This window comes from Carassius auratus, chromosome 25 (genome assembly GCF_003368295.1).
Source record: "Carassius auratus strain Wakin chromosome 25, ASM336829v1, whole genome shotgun sequence".
Taxonomy (NCBI): domain Eukaryota; kingdom Metazoa; phylum Chordata; class Actinopteri; order Cypriniformes; family Cyprinidae; genus Carassius; species Carassius auratus.
In genome coordinates this window covers 7,771,581-7,794,403 of record NC_039267.1, presented here as the reverse complement: position 1 = coordinate 7,794,403, position 22,823 = coordinate 7,771,581, and the positions used below count along the sequence as shown (strand labels likewise).

General features: G+C 36.1%; 1 protein-coding gene and 1 long non-coding RNA gene across 17 annotated transcripts in view; one reads left to right on the top strand and one right to left on the bottom strand.

The window, feature by feature from the left end:
- The first annotated feature begins 1,517 nt into the window (after positions 1-1,517).
- The window catches only part of LOC113043178 (uncharacterized), a 26,827-nt gene continuing 5,521 nt past the window's right edge, over positions 1,518-22,823 (top strand). The window contains exons 1-14 of one of the 15 annotated variants that reach the window (XR_003275702.1): positions 1,518-1,601; positions 6,583-6,681; positions 6,867-6,995; positions 7,850-7,931; positions 11,967-12,055; positions 12,938-13,062; positions 13,747-13,857; positions 13,950-15,027; positions 15,312-15,506; positions 16,038-16,160; positions 16,329-16,489; positions 16,568-17,173; positions 17,342-17,480; positions 19,119-19,353. This is a non-coding gene — a long non-coding RNA (uncharacterized LOC113043178). Of the gene's footprint in view, positions 1,602-1,857; positions 2,207-2,365; positions 2,818-6,582; positions 6,682-6,866; positions 6,996-7,849; positions 7,932-11,966; positions 12,056-12,937; positions 13,063-13,746; positions 13,858-13,949; positions 15,028-15,311; positions 15,507-16,037; positions 16,490-16,567; positions 17,208-17,341; positions 17,481-19,118; positions 19,354-22,823 lie in introns of those variants that run through there. The other 14 variants (XR_003275700.1, XR_003275697.1, XR_003275695.1 and 11 more) reach the window with 14 other exon arrangements.
- The window catches only part of LOC113043177 (adaptor protein, phosphotyrosine interaction, PH domain and leucine zipper containing 2), a 21,590-nt gene continuing 16,323 nt past the window's right edge, over positions 17,557-22,823 (bottom strand). For both annotated transcript variants that reach the window (XM_026202396.1, XM_026202397.1), the window contains one exon: positions 17,557-19,326. In XM_026202396.1, coding sequence (XP_026058181.1) covers positions 19,195-19,326 — 132 coding nt within the window. In that variant the 3' untranslated portion in view covers positions 17,557-19,194. The remainder of the gene's footprint in view (positions 19,327-22,823) is intronic.

Below are 22,823 nucleotides of genomic sequence, written 5' to 3'. Positions count from 1 at the left end.
CCTGCATGGGCGCTGAATTAACTTAGTCACGATTCCATGCAACTGGGCTTCAGCCTCAAAAAAACAGCTCCGGATTTCCACACGCTGGGAAAATAAGAAGATCGGGCCCTTTCATTCTCACTGTGAGAGCCATCACTCAAGGAAAGCCCGCTTTGGCAGGTGTTTGTGTTTGTATTCACCTGCAGTGGTGTCTCACCCTCAGATATTAATGAGATTTCTTCTGCTGTGCCTTAAAGAGAGACACAGGCCCTCCAACCGCACACACTCAAGGATTCTCCCTAGGAGGTGGTCTAAGAAAAGCTCAGAAACCGAAAGAAGGAATTGTCGTTATTAATAATGTAGTGCTTGACCACAAGCAGCTGCAGCTTGTGGACGTGTTCAAAGCATCTGCATATCTCACAGGAGCCAGAGCGAGAGCTTGAACCTGAAAGGGGTTGTTGTTCCTCGCGTCCAGGGACATCTACTCTACTCCAGCTTGTTAGAAAGTTCACTTCTTTCTCTGTTTTCCCCCTTCGGGCGAAATGAACCAGCCTTATGCACTAGCAGAAGACCAACTGCATCTGCATGTAAATGTCAAATTTCATCCAACTGTCTTATTATTAATGCATTCAGAGCCATTAACCAAAACAATACTACAGGAATCATAAATAACTAATGGCTTGACTTGTTGCCTATGGGGTGAATCAAAAATTTAGTGTACTCACGGTTATATCTGGAAACAGTAACATAAACTCAAGTGTGCACTGTCAGCAATATCTGGATTCACCTTGAAGGAAAGTAGTATAATGAGAAATAGAATATGTTTAGTTAAAGGACGTGTATCACATACAGAAAAGAAAATGTGTGAATGTAAACATAATCATGCAAATCTCTTGGCCTCTCATATAAGAAATAATATATCCATGAATAGCATCCACAAATATGTAAGTCATCATTTTGAATAAATATTATGAGACACGTATGTTTGAGTGTGACGCCGTTTGTCTCCAAGACACTTCAAGAAACCTACAAAGCTACAGTAACTTACGGTGCAAAATTTTAAGCACTTGTGTAAAAATGCTGTAAAGTGAGGATGCCGTCAAAAATAATGCCATAAATAGATTTTTATTAATGGACTTCTATTAACTTAACTAAAGTAAATCAACATTTGGTGTGACCACAATATGCGTTAAAAAAAGCTTTGGTCCTTGGTGCACTTAAGCATTGTTTTTCGGGTAGCTTTGCACGTAACGTTAGGTTTCTTGAAGTGTCTTGGAGACATTGCCACAGATCATCTGGATTGAGTCATTGTCTCAGTTTGTTCTGTTTCTTCATGTTATTCCAGACAGACTGGTGATGATCAGATCACATCTGTGTGTATATTTTTGCTATTTGTTCAATTTTATTAATTAAACTGAGCACACACAACAAAACTCTCGGTAAAAATGCTGCCAACTTAATTTTATTTGACATAAACAATCTAATTTTTAAAAAATTAGGTTTACAACATTTTTTTTTTTTATTGAGTCAACAAGAATATTTTTCGTTCGTCTGAACCCGGATGGACGTCATCAACGGAAACGGATGCAGATGGATTGTTCAGCAGCGAACACGTGAGATGGGTAAGTGGCCATTTTTTTTTTTTAAATCTATCACCGTCAATCTAATTTGATTTAATTAACTAATTAAAATATGCTTTGTTAACATCTTGTTGCATACCAGAAAGTTATTTTTCTATAAGCACTGTATGAAAATAGCTCTTAAGTATGTCGTTTGTAGCTGATGTTATGTTTCTGGATACAGCACGTGGTGCAGACCTTTTATTTTGTTAGTTTTTTTAAACTAAAAGTATCAAATAACGTTAGCATGAAGAATCTCTGAACAGAAAACCCTTCAGTACCATGAATTAATGTATAAAACCAGGGCCATAAGACACACCCGATAATTAAAAATGTCCAAATTGTCGCCTAGGATTTTAAATTCTTACTCTGCATTCAGATGTTGTTAGGGTGACAAAAAAGTTTCAAATGTTTATTTTAGGTCTTCCTCGTCTATATTTAATTTATCGCTAGTCATTGTTAAAACGATTGAGATGCCAATCAAAGCGCACAGCAGCCAATCCAAGGCTTTAGATTAGTCACGCTTGTTAAATTAACGACGTGCTCGTGACTGAATTCACCGCGTTCACGAAGTCTCTCGTCTAAACAACAAATAGTGTTTTAGCGACGTAAGTACTACATTTCGCTGCTTCAGTAATTGTAAGTGGAGTTTTTGCATTTCTTTTGCTAGATTATGGTCATTGACCGACATTATGTCTGTGTAGGCAGCTAATAACGTTACGTTTCTTTTGTCATAAATTGGCACCCTGACCCATACTAAATACTATTTTTTGTAGCATTTTAAACTTCTTTTCTTTGCTGAAACAAGACCTCTGTAACTTATGTCTTCAGATAAATGCTGTATTTCATCGGATCACAACCCTTCATTTACAGTCCAAAATTCCTGTCCAAACTGGATCGGTTCTCTCTACTAAAAGTGTTTAGAAAAAAAAAAAAAAAAAGATTTAAGATGTGATGGTGCCAATGTCTCCGGTTGTATTGTTATTTTTATTTAACTTTTTTATATATTGCTTTTTAATACAAGCTATAGTGCTCAGTAATGCATAATGGCCCAGAGATGTGTATTGGAGGGTGTCAAATGTATGAATATCAGAAACTTAAAAAATATGTTTTGTCTGTTTTCATATAATGCCACCATGGAGACCAAGCAAGAGTGCATTCTCAAGGGGCATTGAGAATATCTGAAATAAGTCAAAATTAAGTCAACTTTCCCTGTTGGGTATGCAGAAAAAAATCCCTGTTGATGAGCCTGTCGATTGTTATAATGATTAGACATCAGGACAAAGCAAATAAAATAGATGTAAAAATGTAGTCTTTAAAGTGAGTTTCAGCAGATAATGTCTTTATGTGTGTGCTGATCAGAGCTGTATTGTGTGGATTGTGGAAAGAAACCCTCGTCACACGCTTGAAATACTTCTGTCAGAGACATCATGGAGTTTGAAGACATTGTTTTCAGCTCAGAAGTGTTGTAGACAGGTGGCTGTTGCAGGTCTGTGGTGGTGTTTGTGTAATTGGCAGTGTGATGTGTGTGTGTGTGTGTGTGTTAAGGGTTTAAAGCTGTTATCGTATCTGTATAATGAAGCTCAGAGTAACTGCAGTAATAAGTGATGCTGAAGAGCACAGTGAGAAACTCACCTCTCTTTTTATTTATTTACCTATTATTCATCTCCCGAAGGTCAGGTACTGTAAGAGCAGAGGTTTTTGTGAAACCCTATATTTTTCCAGTGACTGATAGCATGAAATGGTAGTGAGATGCTGTAGTGTCTGACTGGCATTTAAAAGCACAGTGGAGATACTCTGCTATTATTTACTCACCTTCATGTTAGAACAAACCTGTATGCTGTTATTCTTCTCATGCAGTTTGAATGGAGAACCATCACACTGCCCTTTCCCTTTTAGAGGTTGTCTGTCAAGTCCCAAAAACCAAATTGATAATCATGCCCTCTGTAGAAGCCCTGAATTCATATTTGCATTCATGCTCCGTTTCAGAAATGGCTCATTGATGAGTTTGATGTCACCCAATAATGGAAATTTCCTGAAAATGTACTCGCCCTCAGGCTAGATAGGTTTGATTTTTCATAGGAACAGAATTGGAGAAATGTAGCATTCCTTCACTTGCTCACCACCAATGGATCCTTTGCAGTGAATGGGTGCCGTCAGAATCAGTGTCCAAACAGCTGATAAAAACATCACAAATAATCCACGAAACTCCAGTCTATCGATTAATGTCTTGTTGTGAAGTGAAAAGCTGAGTTTTAAGAAGCAAATCCATCAAGACATTTTAACATTTTAAACTGTTGAATCCATCTGTGAGTTATTAAAGAGTCAATGCCATTTAGAGTCTTTTTTTAATTTTTATTTGTAAAAAAAAAAAAAAAAAAATGTTATGATGTCAGTGTTCTGATAATATTCAAATTATTATTATTATTATTTGTCATTTCATTGGTTTCCTATAACTTATTTCACCAAAGAAAAATAAATAAATATATATATATATTATTAATATATATATATATATTTGTTTCTATAATCTTTATTTTTATATTTTACTTAATATTATTGTTATTATATTAATATTTGTCATTTCATCCATTTTCAGTAACAACAAAACATTTTTTAGTGTCATCCTTGTTTTGTTTCTATAATTAATTCATTTATTTATTCATTCATTCATTTAGCTCAGATAGTTGCACATGTTGTTAACAATGCTATGTTTATGGGTTTGATTCTAGATAAAGCATGCAGTAAGTATAATTTTTAGTGTAAATGCATGTCCCAAATGCACAAATGTTTGTGTTTAATAAAAAAAAAATATACAATATATATATATATATATATATATATATATATATATATGTATATGTATGTTTAGCCTAGTTAGTACTAGGGATGTGCAACAGTGATCGAGTACTCGAGTGATCGATCACGTAAACGATGATCAAAATTATTTTTTTATTTTTTTATTATTGGTTATGGCAGCACGTTGGGCGGCGCCCTGATCTCTGATTGGTTAGCTTCCCACTTGATGCTTCAAAAGACGTAAGAAGACATAATCATGGCCTCAAAGTCACATAGTGATGGCTGGCTTCCCTTTGAAAAGAACTATGAAAATACGGTTCAGGGTAAGCTGTGCAGCGCCAAGCTGTCACACAAATACAATGCGCTATCATCTAAAATGTGTACATAAAATATCTGGCGATAACAGAGCAGCAACTCAGACGGGCATTGAATCACTTGAAGTAAGACCTAAATGCAACGCAGGCAGAACCAAGAAGACGACAAAGCTGTTCGCTGAAATGGTGGTGAAAGATTTGCTGCCCATTAGTTTCAGGGACAGAGCAGGTTTACTTGTCCAGTGGTACCTGGCTGTTCCTGCAACATCTGTTCCAGCGGAGAGAATTTATTCAACTAAATGTGAACAGGCTGCGCACTCGGCTCTCATCTGAGCACGTAGACCGACTTATCTTTTTGAATAGACATTTGAATGTTTCACCGGTCGTGGGAAATATAATATCCATTTTTTTTAAATAATTTTTATTTTAGTTTTGAGTTTTAGCCATAGTTAAAATATCTAGGCTATTAGGCTCTGTTTTATACCTTATAATAGTAGTTTGGTTAAACTTGGTGAACTTTTTTCTTTATCTTTTAAAAACTACGTTTCACCGCTGAATCAAAATATGCTGCTAAAGTTATACTGGAAGACAATGTTTTGTTAAAAAAAATGCAGTTGAATAAAGTAGCTAAAAAAGAAAAAGTATCTTTGTGAGTTAATTTTTAAATCAAAAAATGAAATGGTCTTTATAAAATAAAAATGCACTGGATATATTTGTAGCCTAATTACATTAAACATATTCGTACAGATGAGGAAATCAAAATAATTTGTTTGTCATAGTTTTTATCTATATTTTAAATCGTATTCAATTATTTAGCAATAATCAGTGATTTCCATGCTGTTAAATAATATTTTGGTTGATCAGAATGTGCAAATTTATTGTACTTTCGTGTTTGTAAAGCGCAATCCGAGTTACACTTTCGGTCACTTTTTTTTCAGATAAAAGTTGCAAGAGCTAGTGTCTGATTAATTAACATGAACAATTATGCTGAAATCTCTGCTTATATGAGCATGAAACGAATCGCTGATATGCAATGCCCGATAATGATATTGCTCTTAAATGTTTTATTTTTCTATTATTATTGTTATTGTTATTTTATTATTGATGTTATAATAATTCAGCCGTCATATTTGGGCATAGCTAATGCAATTCATATGTCTTCGAAAACGCGCAGGCGGTTTATGGAAAATAAAACTTAACTTAAAAATAAAACTTAATTACACCTATTACACTTAATAACGAAGATTGATAATATCGCACAAATCTGCCATACATTTATAATGAGAACTTTATAGGAATCTATAGTAAAATCTGTCCTTGCCCATCTTTCAGCGCGCTGTCATGAAAACGCATCAGAGGGAGCTCTCTCTCTCGCTCTCTCTCTGTCTAACGCATAACTTAGCATCCTATTGTGCTGATACAAGTTGTAATGTTACGTCTGTATCTCAGTTATCTGATTTATCATAGGATGTGTCATAGAATTAGCTTCCGTTTATTGGTATACTCTTCACCTCATGCAGATACTTGCTCCTTTATTAATAACATTGCTTCATCATAATCATAATCTAACCTGTCCTAATCATGTGTTCATGTTTTCATAGACAGATTTTCATGTCAGATTTTTATTTTTCATTTTCATAACAATCTTCAGATTTTTTTTTTCATTATATAAATTATGGCCATGCCCCGTACCTCCCCCCCACCCCGCTTAAGCCCCACCCCCGATTAATCGATTAATCGTTTTTGAAACCTATCGATGATCGAAATTAGAAATTTCCCAAAATGCCCATCCCTAGTTAGTACACATTATAATGTAGCTTTCTATTAATACTGTATATTATGTAACAGTGGTTGTCTGTGAAATGTTCTAGGTTTGTCTCAGACTGTGGGTGTACAGTGGTGTCTTCTGTGACGTAGAGTATATAAAGAGTTTATGATCGAGGTCAATGAGGATTATCTGACCTCCAGAGGTGAGCTACTCAGTCTCACGCTTTCATTTTGTTGGATTTTCAGATGGTTAAATGCATACATTTTCTGCTGCATAATTATCGATTTCTTGGACTATCTTTAGTGTAGTTACATAAGTGATAACAGTCTTAAAATCAATGTCATTTATGCAAAATCCCTTTAAAAATGAATGAATCTGTTTCCTCAGATAAGAACTTGTGGAACACAGGGCTACACTCTGATTTCGCGGGATGCTGAGGACTGTGTGCCAGTGTTCCTCAAACACATCGCCAATGAAGTCTGTGTCTGCAAGCTGCTATAAATCTGCTGCACACAGGTGCATCTCAGACACTTTATAATGCTTCATATACACTACTGCTAAAAACTTTGGGCTCCATAAGGTGCTTTGTATGTTTTTAGTCTCTTATGTTCATCAAGGCTGCATTTATTTTTTAATAAAAAAAATAAAATAAATGAAAAACAGTAGTAATGTGAAATATAAACATTTAGAATAACTGTTTTCTGTTTGAATATATTGTAAAATTTAATTTATTACTGTGATGCTAAGTTTGAATTTTCAGCATCATTACTCCAGTCTTCAGTGTCAAGTGATCCTTTAGAAATTATTCTGATATGTTGATTTGCTGCTCAAGAAACATGTATTATCATCATCAATGCTGAAAACAGTTTTCTGAAAATGCATCCCTGTTGCATAGAGAGTATTAATTTATTAAAACTACATATACATATATTGTACTGACCCCAAACATTTGAACTGTACCCTCAATGTACAATAAATTAAGTAATAATAAATAAATAAAAATACATTTTATTGGAGATAATTAGGACTAACTTCTATCTTCTGGTGGGATGTCCCGGTGCCCAGGATCGCTGTGAGGTTTTTGGTGATTGAATGATTTGTGGAGATTCTTTTTGGAGATGTTAATAGGCTGTAAATCAATGATGAGGTTTTTAAAATGGCTCATCCAGGTTAAATGTTTATGTCTGCAGTATGCTTCCTCAACTCAGAGCCAATAATGGGGCACAGCCGGTGCTGTTGGCATGGCAACAGACGAAATTTTAAAAGCCGGTCCATTAACCCAGTTTCATCAGGACACTCTGACCTGGGCTAAAATCAGCTTTATTGTTTTGCGCTGAAGTCTGTCTTCCTTCATCCTCTCTCTCTTCCAGGCCATGAGGACTGAACAGGCCAGACAGGAGCTCATTAACCAGGGCAGTGTGTCAGCGGCCAAGACCCTGGAGAGAATCAGAGGTCAGAAATCTGTCCCATCAAAACCCAGGAACACACACACACACATGCACCTGATGCTGTTAGCAGCTTCTGTCTGGGTAAAATTAGTCGTGCGTAGCCAGACTTGACTTTCATCATAGTGCCATGTCCCAAATAGCATCCTTCTAAATGATGAAATAAGATGGGACACTCTATGGGCCTGCAAGTTCACATTGAGTAAGCCATTTAGGACAGAGCCACATTGCTGCTTATCCTGGTCAAAAGCCACAGGAGGTAATATATATATATATATATATACAGTATTGTTCAAAATAATAGCAGTACAATGTGACTAACCAGAATAATCAAGGTTTTTAGTATATTTTTTATTGCTACGTGGCAAACAAGTTACCAGTAGGTTCAGTAGATTCTCAGAAAACAAACAAGACTCAGCATTCATGATATGCACGCTCTTAAGGCTGTGCAATTGGGCAATTAGTTGAAAGGGGTGTGTTCAAAAAAATAGCAGTGTCTACCTTTGACTGTACAAACTCAAAACTATTTTGTACAAACATTTTTTTTTTCTGGGATTTAGCAATCCTGTGAATCACTAAACTAATATTTAGTTGTATGACCACAGTTTTTTAAAACTGCTTGACATCTGTGTGGCATGGAGTCAACCAACTTGTGGCACCTCTCAGCTGTTATTCCACTCCATGATTCTTTAACAACATTCCACAATTCATTCACATTTCTTGGTTTTGCTTCAGAAACAGCATTTTTGATATCACCCCACAAGTTCTCAATTGGATTAAGGTCTGGAGATTGGGCTGGCCACTCCATAACATTAATTTTGTTGGTTTGGAACCAAGACTTTGCCCGTTTACTAGTTTGTTTTGGGTCATTGTCTTGTTGAAACAACCATTTCAAGGGAATGTCCTCTTCAGCATAGGGCAACATGACCTCTTCAAGTATTTTAACATATGCAAACTGATCCATGATCCCTGGTATGCGATAAATAGGCCCAACACCATAGTAGGAGAAACATGCCCATATCATGATGCTTGCACCTCCATGCTTCACTGTCTTCACTGTGTACTGTGGCTTGAATTCAGAGTTTGGGGGTCGTCTCATAAACTGCCTGTGGCCCTTGGACCCAAAAAGAACAATTTTACTCTCATCAGTCCACAAAATGTTCCTCCATTTCTCTTTAGGCCAGTTGATGTGTTCTTTGGCAAATTGTAACCTCTTCTGCACATGCCTTTTTTTTAACAGAGGGACTTTGCGGGGGATTCTTGAAAATAGATTAGCTTCACACAGACGTCTTCTAACTGTCACAGTACTTACAGGTAACTCCAGACTGTCTTTGATCATCCTGGAGGTGATCATTGGCTGAGCCTTTGCCATTCTGGTTATTCTTCTATCCATTTTGATGGTTGTCTTCCGTTTTCTTCCACGTCTCTCTGGTTTTGCTCTCCATTTTAAGGCATTGGAGATCATTTTAGCTGAACAGCCTATCATTTTTTGCACCTCTTTATAGGTTTTCCCCTCTCTAATCAACTTTTTAATCAAAGTACGCTGTTCTTCTGAACAATGTCTTGAACGACCCATTTTCCTCAGCTTTCAAATGCATGTTCAACAAGTGTTGGCTTCATCCTTAAATAGGGGCCACCTGATTCACACCTGTTTCTTCACAAAATTGATGACCTCAGTGATTGAATGCCACACTGCTATTTTTTTGAACACACCCCTTTCAACTAATTCAACTAATTGCCCAATTGCACAGCCTTAAGAGCGTGCATATCATGAATGCTGGGTCTCATTTGTTTTCTGAGAATCTACTGAACCTACTGGTAACTTGTTTGCCACGTAGCAATAAAAAAATATACGAAAAACCTTGATTATTCTGGTTAGTCACATTGCACTGCTATTATTTTGAACAATACTGTATATATATATATATAATACACATACACTCACACAAACACATGCAAAAAAACAAGATTCATCTACTCTTCATAATTTTTGGAAGAAGAATTTTCGTTATGTGGAACAATGCTGGAATTTACCTCAGAAGAACAGTGTGTTGTGTGTATGTATATATAATTGCCAAGGCAAGGTTTTTTTTTTTTTTTTTTTTACATTTGTAATAAAACTAAACATTCTAAAACTGAATCCTAATTAAAAAAAAAAAATGATTTAAAAACACAAAAATTACTAAAAGTATTAATCAAATACAAGAGTTCTTATTTTCGTTTGGTTTAGTTCAGTGTATGTACTAAACTAACTAGACTAAAACAGAACTGCAATAGACACATTTAAAACAAAAATGACAAAACAATACAATAAAATTATAAAACTACTAAGATACAAGTACTTAAATAAGTAAAACTAAATAAACTCAAATGAAAAGATAACTATATAGACATACTTAAGAAACACAAATGACCAAAAAAAATACATTATTTACTAATTTGAATCTAAATGACTTCATTGTTGTATAGTTTAAAGAGCCAGTAAGATAAATTCTAAGCTTCCTATCACTGTTTATAAGTCCTGTACATTAGGTTTAAATCCATCCAAGGTTAAAAAACATTATCGTTTTGTCAAAATATAATTTTAAAATTACCTCAGAGATCCCCAAACGGTTCGCGCGAAGCTGTTCAAAAGATTCAGTTTCCTTAAACCCCACCTTTCGGTAGCATACTGTGTTCTGATTGGTCAAGTGACACAGTCAGGTTTGATTGTAACTTCATGGTAAACAATGCGTTAGCATCTTTTTGGGGTGAGTTATGTCTCATTCCTCTCATCGCGAAGCAAACAGTAACAAAAAACTTGAAGAACAGTCTAGCTGCTTTTTCTTCTGTGTGGGTGTATTCAAGCCGCGCGCTTCAGTTTGAATCTGAATAGCGCGTTCAGCGTGGGGGTGTGGTCACATATAACGAAGGGAGACATGAAAAACGGACATCACGTTGTTTTCATATGGATTACTTTATCACAGAATATTTTCGGCAGCACTTGTTTAGTTTAAAAAAATACATGTCAAGCTTTCTATAGATATCTCTCTCATGTCTCTTTGTTGAGTATTCACGGAGTTACACTTCATTTTAATGACGTGTTTGTACATGACTATCAGCGCAGACAAAGGATGCAGACAGCACACCTTGTTTGTTATCTTTATTTTATAAGTGCACAAAGTTATGTCTGTATCCAAAAAAATGTAGACCCTTTACAGATTCGATTGATGTATTGCTCTTATCTGTACAATTAAAACTGAAAGTGTAATTTAAGTTATTTTAGGGGTTATCGGGGGAAAATGACTCATAACACACCGTCTCCTCGTCATGATGCTATCACACCAACAAGAGCGTCTGTGTGGGGGGTGGGGTAGAGCTTTGTTTCTCCCAAGACGGTAGGCGGAGATTATAATGCAAAGTATTCTAGTGACGTACATAGAGATGGGCAAAAGATTTGAAATCTATAACAACTCGTTTCAATAACTCATTCAAAACTATATAGACATAAGAAAAAAAAGCTGGCTTCCATTTTATTTTTATTTATCTTTAAGTACTAGTTAGTTATCTTTAAATAACTAAATCTAAACTACGTATGACAACTGTGAATAGCAACTAGTTAAAATGTTGTAAACATTCTTCATTCTTGTTTAGTTTAAGTACTAAGATTACTAAAAATTAATAAAAAACTATGTAGACATAATAAAAAATTAAACCAATAATTGCAACAACAACAAAAAACAATACAATTACTTAAATTTGAAATAAGTACTGGTTGCTAAAGCAATATTTCTCATTCTCAAGTACTAAAATAACAAAAACTTAAACTATAAAGACAAAACAATTCAATATATTAACACAAACTGTAATAGTATTTCAGTGATACTAAAATAACAGTGTGTAGCAAACAATGTTTTTCGCGTGCGGAAGACAGAGCTGTTCTGCTCGTAGAGGTCAAGTATTAATTATCAGGATGACTAGCGCGAGAGAGTTCCTCTACACAGAAGCAGATGAATGGAGATTACAGCTGACGCCCCGCTGTCCTCGCTCTCGCCCCCTGCAGGTCCCCAGGTGTCACCGCGTCTGGCGGAAGAGGCCCAGAAGAGAGAGCGATTCGAAGAGATGAAACAGCAGCTGGAGCTGGACCAGGAGGTGAGGAGCATATTAATAACCAGTCAGTAAAACCATCTCCAGTGGATCGAACTGCTGCGAGACGGAAGGAGCAGGAAGATGAGTTCAGCTACGCTCGAGAGCTAAGAGACTGCAGACCCTCGAGGAGCAGCTGAAGCGCAGGGCACCGCTTACATAACAATCAGAGAAAAGAACAATCAGTCACCGCCCACAGCCATTTATCTCCCATTTATATTTTCTGCAGGCATTTGAGCAGTTTATTCAGTAAAACATTTTGAGCTGTGAACCAAAACAAACAGCTCTAAGATGAATCATAACGTTTTAATATTCGATTCAAAGAGAGAAGTATTTAAGAAAAATGACAAAGGTACAAGATTGTGTTTTTATGCATGTGTTTTAAAGCATTAAAGATAAATTGTAACTTTTTACAACTTTTTTTTATTTTTTTATTAATAAAATAACATCCATTCAAACAAAAACAAACAAGGTGGGGGGGCAACAGACATATCAATAATTTACAATCTGAAAGAGAGAAAAACAAATCGAATGATATGGTCATTGCTTTACATGTCAGAAGAAAAACATTGGCGTGCATCAATGGAGCTAGGTTAAGCTTGTTAATTCGTGCTGTTGTAGATTCACAGGTTACTATCTTAAGGAGGCTATGAAGCAATTAAAGGCATTTTTGTTGAAATTGCATTGACTTTTAGCTGCATATCGCGTCACCCTCAGAGCTCATGGTAGGTCTGTCTTGAAAAGTTCATGTTATCCATAAAAATCTATTTCACTGTGAAGAGAATTTTAATAAGATTTTTTTGCACTGTTGCACTTTATAAAATGACTCAAATGTCCAGAGAGATCAAAGACATTTATTAAATGGTGTATTATTCTGTGTGTGTTTAGGATGGATCTGATCCGTACAGTCAGTTATCTGAAGCCGAGAGCTCAGAGCCATGTGGAAGGTGCAGAGGATGAAACTCGATGAGCACAGAGTGAACTTCCTGCAGCAGGAACAAATGAATGTACAGGTCTGATATCATATTTAAGAGTTTTTATTGTAGAGGTTGACCCATTTAGATTTTTTTGCATTTGTAAAATATTTTTTTAGCACCTGTTTAGTATCTTGTGCCATTATTGCAATTGTTCTGATTAATAATAAATTATAATTATTTTCATTATTTTCTTTATAGTTGTCTTATTTTACTATTTTATATTACTAAAATATATTTATAAATCTAAATGAGATTTCTATTTTTCTATTTTTGTTTTTGCATTTTAGTAAAGTAATATACTAAGCAGGCCCTAAGCATTTTCTGTCTCTGATATTGCAACATTGATGTAATTCTTGTTATTATTTACCATTTTTACATTTTCTGTAACTTTTTATTAAAATATATTTATAATATTTTTTACCATTTTTATTTTTTGCATTTTAAGAGATTTTTTAAATACCTGTGTAGTGTCTTACTCTGCTATTGTAATAGAGATATACTTTTTACAAATATACATACAAATAATTTAATTCATTTTAAGTATAATTTTAATTTAAAGAAATAATACAACTAAAATCTCACTTATGCCTCATGAAATCTCCAGTTCTCAGTTTGTGAATCATCCTTTCTGAGTTCCTTAGACTCTTAACTGTCTGGTAGTTGTACTTGATAGTTTTCAGATATGTATGGATTTGCCATGAAAGTACTATTGTGTTGAAGGGACAGATAAGGGGAAGTCTTTATCTCTGAGGTGCTATGATTTCTCTCGAGGCTCCTCTGGAGAAGTTTCCTTTAGGTCAGGAGGGCCTCGCTGTACAACTACACAGTGAGGTCTTTGTTCTGTTCTTTTTACTCATCTATAGCATCATAAATTCAGCCTACTGTGATGCTGTTTTAATTGTTTTCGTTTCGTTTGTTTGCAGCTCTTGTGGCAGCAGAATCTACGAGAACAGCAAATAGCAGATTCTGTTCTCCCAGAATCCTCTGTTCCTCCATGTCCTCCTGCCATTGGTGAAGCTCAAGCTCTCGTATCAGACGAACACAACATTGCTGACTCCATCCGCAATCCCTTATAGTGGTGCCGTGACCCATTCCCTTCACAACATTTTATCTGACCCATGCAATCCCCTCAGAAACCCCACCCACAGCAGCCACACCCATCAACCTCCCACATGTGTCTGTGAATACGTGATGGAATTCCTAGAGGCTGTCTCTGGGATACACAGATACGCTTCCAAGTCCAGCTTCCCACTGGGTCAGTTCACTCCAGAGGTGCCAGCAGGTGTCACCCAAAGGCTAGGATTCATGGCCACCCTTCACAGAGCTCCGTACAGCTGGGAGACTCCACCACCTCGGGGCAGAACACAGGCCGAATCCGCTCTGAGTCAAACACCCCTGCACAAACCACTCAAGAGCGAAGACATGTGAGACACGGAGAGATAGCCAGTGTACAGAAAAACAACCGACTGGAGAAGAGACAGCAACAGAGCCCTCAGTGGCCAGCACAGGTTCAGTGCCAAAGCAAGCCGCCCAGGAGCCAACAGAGGAAGCCAAGTCCTGTGAGAGTGTCAGCCAGCCCTCTCACTGTTCTCAGCCAGAGCAAGAACAATCTGTGTCTCTTCTCAGAAGCTTCCATGAGTCAGAGTCTGATTCTGCCATGATCCTGATCCAGCACTGATCTCATCTTTGCAGAGACTCCTCTGGAGTCTGTGGCCACGCCCATATAAGGGCTGGCGAACATGTTTCTGAAGAGACAACTCCCCTTCCCACACCTAACATCCATGGCCACGCCTCTGACGCCCATATAAGGGCTGGCGAACATGTTTCTGAAGAGACAACTCCCCTTCCCACACCTAACATCCATGGCCACGCCTCTGACGCCCATATAAGGGTTGGTGTACATGTTTCTGAAGGGTGGTGCCAGGGAGTTTGAACCGACAGAGATGCTCCAACTAAATCTGACCGAACATCAGAAGATACAGAGAAACCTTGCGTAATAATGTATGTATAGCTCTCTCGCTCTCTCTCTCGCTCTCTCTCTCGCTCTCTCTCTCTCTCTCTCTCTCTCTCTCTCTCTCTCTCTCTCTCTCGCGCTCTCTCTCTCTCTCTCTCTCTCTCTCTCTCTCTCTCTCTCTCTCTATCTATCTATCTATATATATATATATATATATATAATATGTGTGTGTGTGTGTGTGTGTGTGTGTGATTTCGGTTGGTCATACACTAAGTAAATCCACTGTGGTAAATGATTTAATATTGTTTGAACTTGGAATGTTGTAATGCAGCGCCCCCTAGTGAGTTGTTCACTCTGGATGAGGGACTGTCTGCCTGGGCTCTGGGATTGTCTCCTAAAGGCTATGTACTCAGCCTGACCTCACAGTACCAGGACTTGTATGGTCTGAGTGACAATTACCTGGACCGTCTGCCTTTATCATGACCCACCCACTAGAGCGTTCTCTCTTTCTGTCTGAAACTGAGAGGTTTGTGTTTTCGTTCCACCACTCATAATACAGTATATAGACTAGAGCTGGGACAAAAAAAAGAAAAACAGTTCTGGTTTATCACAGGCTTTATTTGAACTATGCAGCTTTGCTTATTAAAATCTTAACATTTACTGTGTAAATCATACTTTCAAAAGAAGAATGCTTGTATGAGATATATTTTTTATTTTTACCTTTGGTGTGAAGCAGTCTATTTCGGTTCGTAGAAATATTCAAGAAAGAATTACTTTTATGAGCCTGTTCTTTGAGTTTGTGAGGCAAGTTACTGGTTTGAATAAGGATTTTATTAACCAAAACTGAAACGAAAATATAGCGTTTTAAACTGATTTTTCAAAATCATGTTTAAATATTCAAAAATTAGGTGATGGGGTAATTTGTCATGTTTACATTGTAACTGAAATACATTTTCAAATCGAATTGTGAAATCAGTTGAAATATCCAGCTCTAATGTGAACTCCCTTTATTCCAAAAAAATAACAAAAAGTACATTTAAAACTCTCTCTCTCGTAGTGTGTCTATGGTAAATAAGGCCGTGGTGGATTATTTCTTCATGGAGAAGTACTTTGAGACTCTCAGGCATTTCCTGTTGATGGAGAGTTTGCCATCTCTCTCAGCGATCAGTTGTTTGAGAAGGTCTGAGTGCAGTTTTACACAAAATCAGATTACAAATTAAACATCTGAGAGATTATATCTCGACATCTCTTGCTGAATTAACGATGCCGTATAATTTGGTCATGTGACATCCTGTAAGTGTAGCATACTACTGTTGGAAAAGCTTATCACAGTGTGTTGTGTGTTTAGCTGTGCAGTGGTCTGACCCCGCTGGTGTTGAACTCCATTCTCAGTAAGACCTTACAGTACAGTGTTCAGGGAGACGGCGAGCTGGCGGCTCACTTCACCTCCCTGAGATCTTCCATCCTCACGTGTCAGACTCACCGAACGGTCTCGAGCTCCGCTACAAGGTCAGAGACGCCCACTGGGTTCATTTCTTCAGTTTCTGATGCAATATTCTCGTAATCTCTCTCACGTTCCGTCTGTAGGTGGACTGGCCGGTGAATATCGTCATCACGGACAGCTGTCTGAACAAATACAACAGACTCTTCTCTTTCCTGCTGAAGCTCAAAACACATGGTGTGGACCCTCCGAGACGTCTGGCTTCACCACCTTCATCTCTACTGGCGAGATTTCTGCCCTGCTTTCTTTTTCCACCCCTCATTATACACCCAGAAAATGTATGAAAATGCATATGAAACATCTGGCTTACTGTGCAAAACGTTACTGCTTTATCACATTCAGCCCATCCATACTGAAGAGCATCTCAATTCATTCAGACTTCTATTGAAAATCTATTGCCATCTTTTTGTGGCAGATGAAATCACCCATCCCACGAAAACCTCTATATTTTTGCTGTCATGCACAGTGTGCAAGACAAGGGGCTGCTGTAAAACTAACCAGATGGTGCAGTCTTTAGAAAACCTGGCTAAATAAATACTGTTTTGTTGCCAACAAAGTCATCACAAATACAGCTTGTTCTCCAGCAGAGATCACACAAGCCAAGTGCTCCTGCAGGAAGTTCAGACGCCTCCAAACACTTCTGTAGTGTTTCATCTTTCCTTGAATGAAGAGTTCTTCATTACAGGAACTTGGTATGACAGGATCATTTAACTCACTAGTGAACAAGTATGTCAATTTAATCAGTCGTATTTTAATAGTTGTTAAAATTATGATTAGAGGCTATTTTTTGTATTTTCAAGGGCATTAAAAACATGTTTTCTTCTAAGTTGAATGACTGTCTATGCTTGTTTTTTTTGCAGTGGTGACCAAACTGGTGGAGAAAGGCTATCAGCCCCATCTGGAGGACTTCCTGTTGCAGATCAACCTTAAGAACTGATACTAAGACTGTTGATTGTCGTGTGTATGGATTTGAGCACTCCAGATCTCCTGCTTCAGTGTGTAAGTAACCACAATCACAATGTGTTTGACTGACAAACTCAAAGATTTTAAGATTCCAGTTTCTCAACTCGTAGAGGAAGTTAGAAATGGTCACAAAGCTTTATTAGAGTTTTACATTCTGAACAGAGCTGAAGCGAACACTAATAACTGCTGCACATCCGTTCACATTCATGAATGTTTTTATTTTTCTTCATGCTAAAGCTTATCGCAGGTTACACTTCAGATGGTTACTGAGGCATATTAGAGTTAGAGAAACACTTGCTCCAGCACAATAGATGTAAACCGTTCAATGTCATTCACTAGCAAACCACTTGCAGGAACTTGATTTCTGCTCAGAAAGGAAATACTGAGGGGAAAAAGCCCTTCAGCGCCAAAAAAAAAGGTTTGAAAAATTATTTTCTTTTGTTACCAGACTCACCCTGAGATTAATTTTTCCACAGAATGAATGATAAAATATATGCAGCTGTTTTTCCATCTATAGGATGGGTCCGAATTTCCTATTTCAGTTAATGTTTTCTACGCTATCAAATGTAAACAGACAACGGGAAGTAAACTCATGCTAGTGGTTTTAAATTAGTGTTTTAAAAGCAATCAAAAAAAAGTAATATTAAAACCAAAACTGTAGAGAAATAAATGCAATTTTGTTTTGCATTCTGCTCTGAATCCCAATCTGCACACTAGCACATCTAGCAAGTCAAAAAATTCACCTTTTTTGAATCTAAATCTGCATGTGAGCATTAGCATCTAACTGAATTAGATTTTTAAGTTACCTTAAAGGAACAGTTTAGAGCAAATTGTCAGCTAATTTTCATTTTTGGGCAAATTATTAATTAATGTTTTGTTCATGCATTCTGAAATTTTACCAACAACACAAATGTCTTTTCATTCTGAAGCTGTATTAGCATGCATGAATGCATATTAAAACTTCACTTATCTTGCATTCTAAAGTATATAATTGCTAGTATGCAAATTGGGATACTAGTTTTGCAAAACTTGATTAAAAGCATGGTATCTTAATGGAATGTAAATGATTATAAAACATATCAGCAATTAAAGTCAGATGCAACAGGGAGTAAGAAAGTGCAAATGTTCAGGTTTCATGGTTATGTAGTGTGAGAAACCTGAAATCTTCCTGTTATAGGCAACACAATAAACTACTATTAAGAAATCGGTTTGTAGCTGAAACAGCATCTGACTTTAGGAAACATTTTTAACAGTAATCAAGTTTAAATGACAATCGATGCAAATAAAAGACATTTCTTAAAGTGACAGTATACCCAGAAATGAGAACTCTTGAGTTGCTTTTTTTTTCCCCACACAGAGAAACTGAAACATTAATTTACACTGCTGAACTCCAAAACGTACCATTAACATAATAAAACTGGTTTAGAGTACTCGAGCACTATATTTAGTCATGCAATACCCTTGCATGAGGAACAAACCAAATCTCAAGATGATAGTCACTGGAGAAACTGTGAGAATTTTTTAATCTTTTGTTGAATTATTCCTTGAGCTTGTAAACTCGTGTCTGATGGATTAAAACAAGCCTTTAACCTTCATCATGAGCATGTACAACTGGGTGAGTGCTAAACGAATTAGCGATGTTCACTCAAACACCTGTGGCCTTTCCTTCATTAGTCTGTGTGGAGATGTGAGGGGAGGACAGGAGAACGGCAGCAGAGAATGTGTGTGTGTGTGTGTGTGTGTGTTCAGATCAGGCCTCGGACTCCTGCTCGTCCGGTCCGGCTGCTTCCGCTTCGTCTCCCGTCTCGCTCTCCAGCAGCAAAAACTTGCCGTCGTTTGTCAAAGGCATCGACTTCATCAGCTGCGCCAGAGCTTCAGGGTCCTGATGAACACATGAACAACCGCTGAGGTAAAGTCAAGAAAATCACGTGAAAAAATAAACTTTTATCAGTGCATCCTTTCATAAAAATATTTGCAACCAATGAATAAAATGTAGCAAGTACGCTTCGGAAATGACTTTTGAAAGCAAGCGTAATAATCTTCTAACCTTATGCTTTCATTAATATACTTATGGCACAATATATTTATTACATGACCCTGCAGCACAAAAGCAGTCATAAGCAGCACTGTATATTTGTAGCAATTGCCATCAATACTTTGTATGGGTCAAAACCATTGATTTTCCTTTATGCCAAAAATCATAAGGCTATTTAATAAAGATCATGTTTCATGAAGATATTTTTTAAACGTCCTACCATAAATATATAAAAACTTCATTTTTAATTAGTAATACGCATTATTAAGAACTTTATTTGGACAACTTTAAAGGTGATTTTCTCAATATTTAGATTTTCTTGTTAATAGTTGTATCTCAGCCAAATATTGTCATAACATAATAAACCATACTTCAATGGAAAGCGTAATTAATTTTGATTTCAGATGGTTTCAGATCGCAAATTTAAAAAATCTAAATTATAATATTTTATCACTATTGATAAATTATATTTATGTATATATATATATATATGTAGATGTGTGTGTGTATATATATATATATATATATATGTATATGTGTGTGTGTATATGTGTGTGTATATATATATATATATATATATATATATATATGTGTGTGTGTGTGTGTATATATATATATATATGTATGTATATATATTGTATGTATGTGTATGTGTATGTATATGTGTATGTATGTATATATATGTATATATATATATACATACATATATACATATATTTTTTTTATGTAGATGTGTGTGTATATACAGTACAGACCAAAAGTTTGGAAACATTACTATTTTTAATGTTTTTGAAAGAAGTTTCTTCTGTTCATCAAGCCTGAATTTATTTGATCAAAAATACAGAAAAAAGTAATATTGTGAAATATTATTACAACTTAAAATAATAGTTTTCTATTTACTTTTAAATATTTAATATACTTTTAAAAAATAATGTATTCCTGTGATGCAAAGCTGAATTTTCAGCATCATTACTCCAGCCTTCAGTGTCACATGTAACATCCAGTCATCACATGATCATTGAGAAATCATTCTATTCTGATTTATTATGAGTGATGGAAACAGTTCTGCTGTCTAATATATTTGATGAATAAAAGGTTAAAAAGAATTGCATTTATAAAAAAAATAATAATAATTCTAACAATATATATTCTAATAATATATTTTCTTTACTATCACTTTTTATCAATTAACACATCCTTGCTGAATAAAAGTATTGAAATTAAATTAAATTTTATTTAAAAAAAAAGAAAGAAAAAAATGACTGACCCCAAATTACTGATCAGTAGCGTATATTGTTATTACAAAATATTTAAATTTTGAAAACATAGCTATTTTTTTTACTTTTTATTCATCAAAGTATTTTAAAGTATCACATGTTCTGAAAAAATATTAAGCAGCAGAACTGTTTCCAACTTTGATAGTGAATCATCATATTAGAATGATTTCTAAAGGATCATGTGATAATGATCCTAAAAATTTAGCTTTGCATCACATAAATAAATGATCATTTAAAGTATAATAAATGTAAAAACAATTATTTTAAATTGTAATAATATATCAAAATATTACATGTTTTTCTGTATTTTTGATCAAATAAATGCAGGCTTGATGAACAGAAGAAACTTCTCTATCAAAAACATTAAAAATAGTAATGTTTCCAAACTTTTGGTCTGTACTGTATATGTATGTATGTATGTGTGTATGCATGTGTATGTGTGCGTGTGTGTGTGTGTGCATGTGTATCTATGTGTGTATGTATCTGTGTGTATGTATCTGTGTGTGTGTGTATATGCATCTATGTGTATGTGTGTGTATGTATCTGTGTGTATGCGTGTGTGTCTATGTATATGTATGCATGTGTGTGTGTGCATGTGTATCTATGTGTGTATGTATCTGTGTGTATGTATGTGTGTATGTATCTGTGTATATGTATGTATATGTATGCGTGTGTGTCTATGTGTATGCATGCGTGTTTGTTTGTGTGTGTGCGTGTATGTGTACGCATGTGTGTATGCGTGTGTATGTATGTATGCATCTGTGTGTATGCATGTGTGTGTATGTATATGTATGCGTGTGTGTCTGTGTATGCATGCGTGTTTGTGTGTGCGTGTATGTGTACGCATGTGTGTATGTATGCATCTGTGTGTATGTATATGTTTGTGTGTGTGTGTGTGTGTATCTGTGTGTATGCGTGTGTGTCTATGTATGTATATATGTGTGTGTGTGCGTGTGTATCTATGTGTGTATGTATCTGTGTGTGTGTGCGTGTGTATCTGTGTGTATGTATCTGTGCGTGTATGTATGTATGTATATGTGTGTATTTATCTGTGTGTATATTTATCTGTGTGTATGCGTGTGTGTATGTGTATCTGTGTGTATTTTTGTGTCTGTGTATGCATGTGTGTGTATATGTATCTGTGTCTATGTATATGTATGTGTGTGTGTATATATGCATGCGTTTGTGTGTGTGCGTGCGTGTATGTGTACGCGTGTGTGTGTGTGTGTATGTATCTGTGTGTATGCGTGTGTATGTATGTGCGTGTGTGCGTGTGTATGTATGTGCGTGTGTGTATGTATGCATGCGTGTGTGTGTGTGTGCGTGTGTATGTTTGTGTGTATGCGTGTGTGTCTATGTATGTATATGTTTATGTGTGTGTGTGTGTGTTTGTGTGTGTATGCATGCGTGTGTGTGTGTGTGAGTATGTTTGTGTATGTATCTGTGTTTATGTATATGTTTATGTAAGTGTGTGTGTGTGTGTATTTATGTGTGTATGCATGTGTGTCTATGTATGTATATGTTTAAGTATGTGTTTATGTGTGTGTGTGTACGCATATGTGTGTGTCTGTGTATGCGTGTGTGTCTGTGTATGCATGTGTGTATGTATGCATGTGTGTGTATCTGTGTGTGTGTGTGTGTGTCTATGTATATGTATGTGTATGTATGTGTATGCATGTGTGTGTATGTATATGTTTGTGTGTGTATGCGTGTGTGTCTGTGTATGCATGTGTGTGTGTATATATGCATGCGTGTTTGTTTGTGTGTGTGCGTGTATGTGTACGCATGTGTGTGTGTGTGTGTATGTATCTGTGTTTATGTATATGTTTATGTAAGTGTGTGTGTGTGTGTATTTATGTGTGTATGCGTGTGTGTCTATGTATGTATATGTGTATGCATGTATCTGTATGCATGTGTGTCTATGTATGTATATGTTTAAGTATGTGTTTATGTGTGTGTGTACGCATGTGTATGCATGTGTGTGTCTGTGTATGCATGTGTGTGTACGCATGTGTGTATGTGCGTGTGTGTATGTATCTGTGTGTGTATGTATCTGTGTGTATGCAT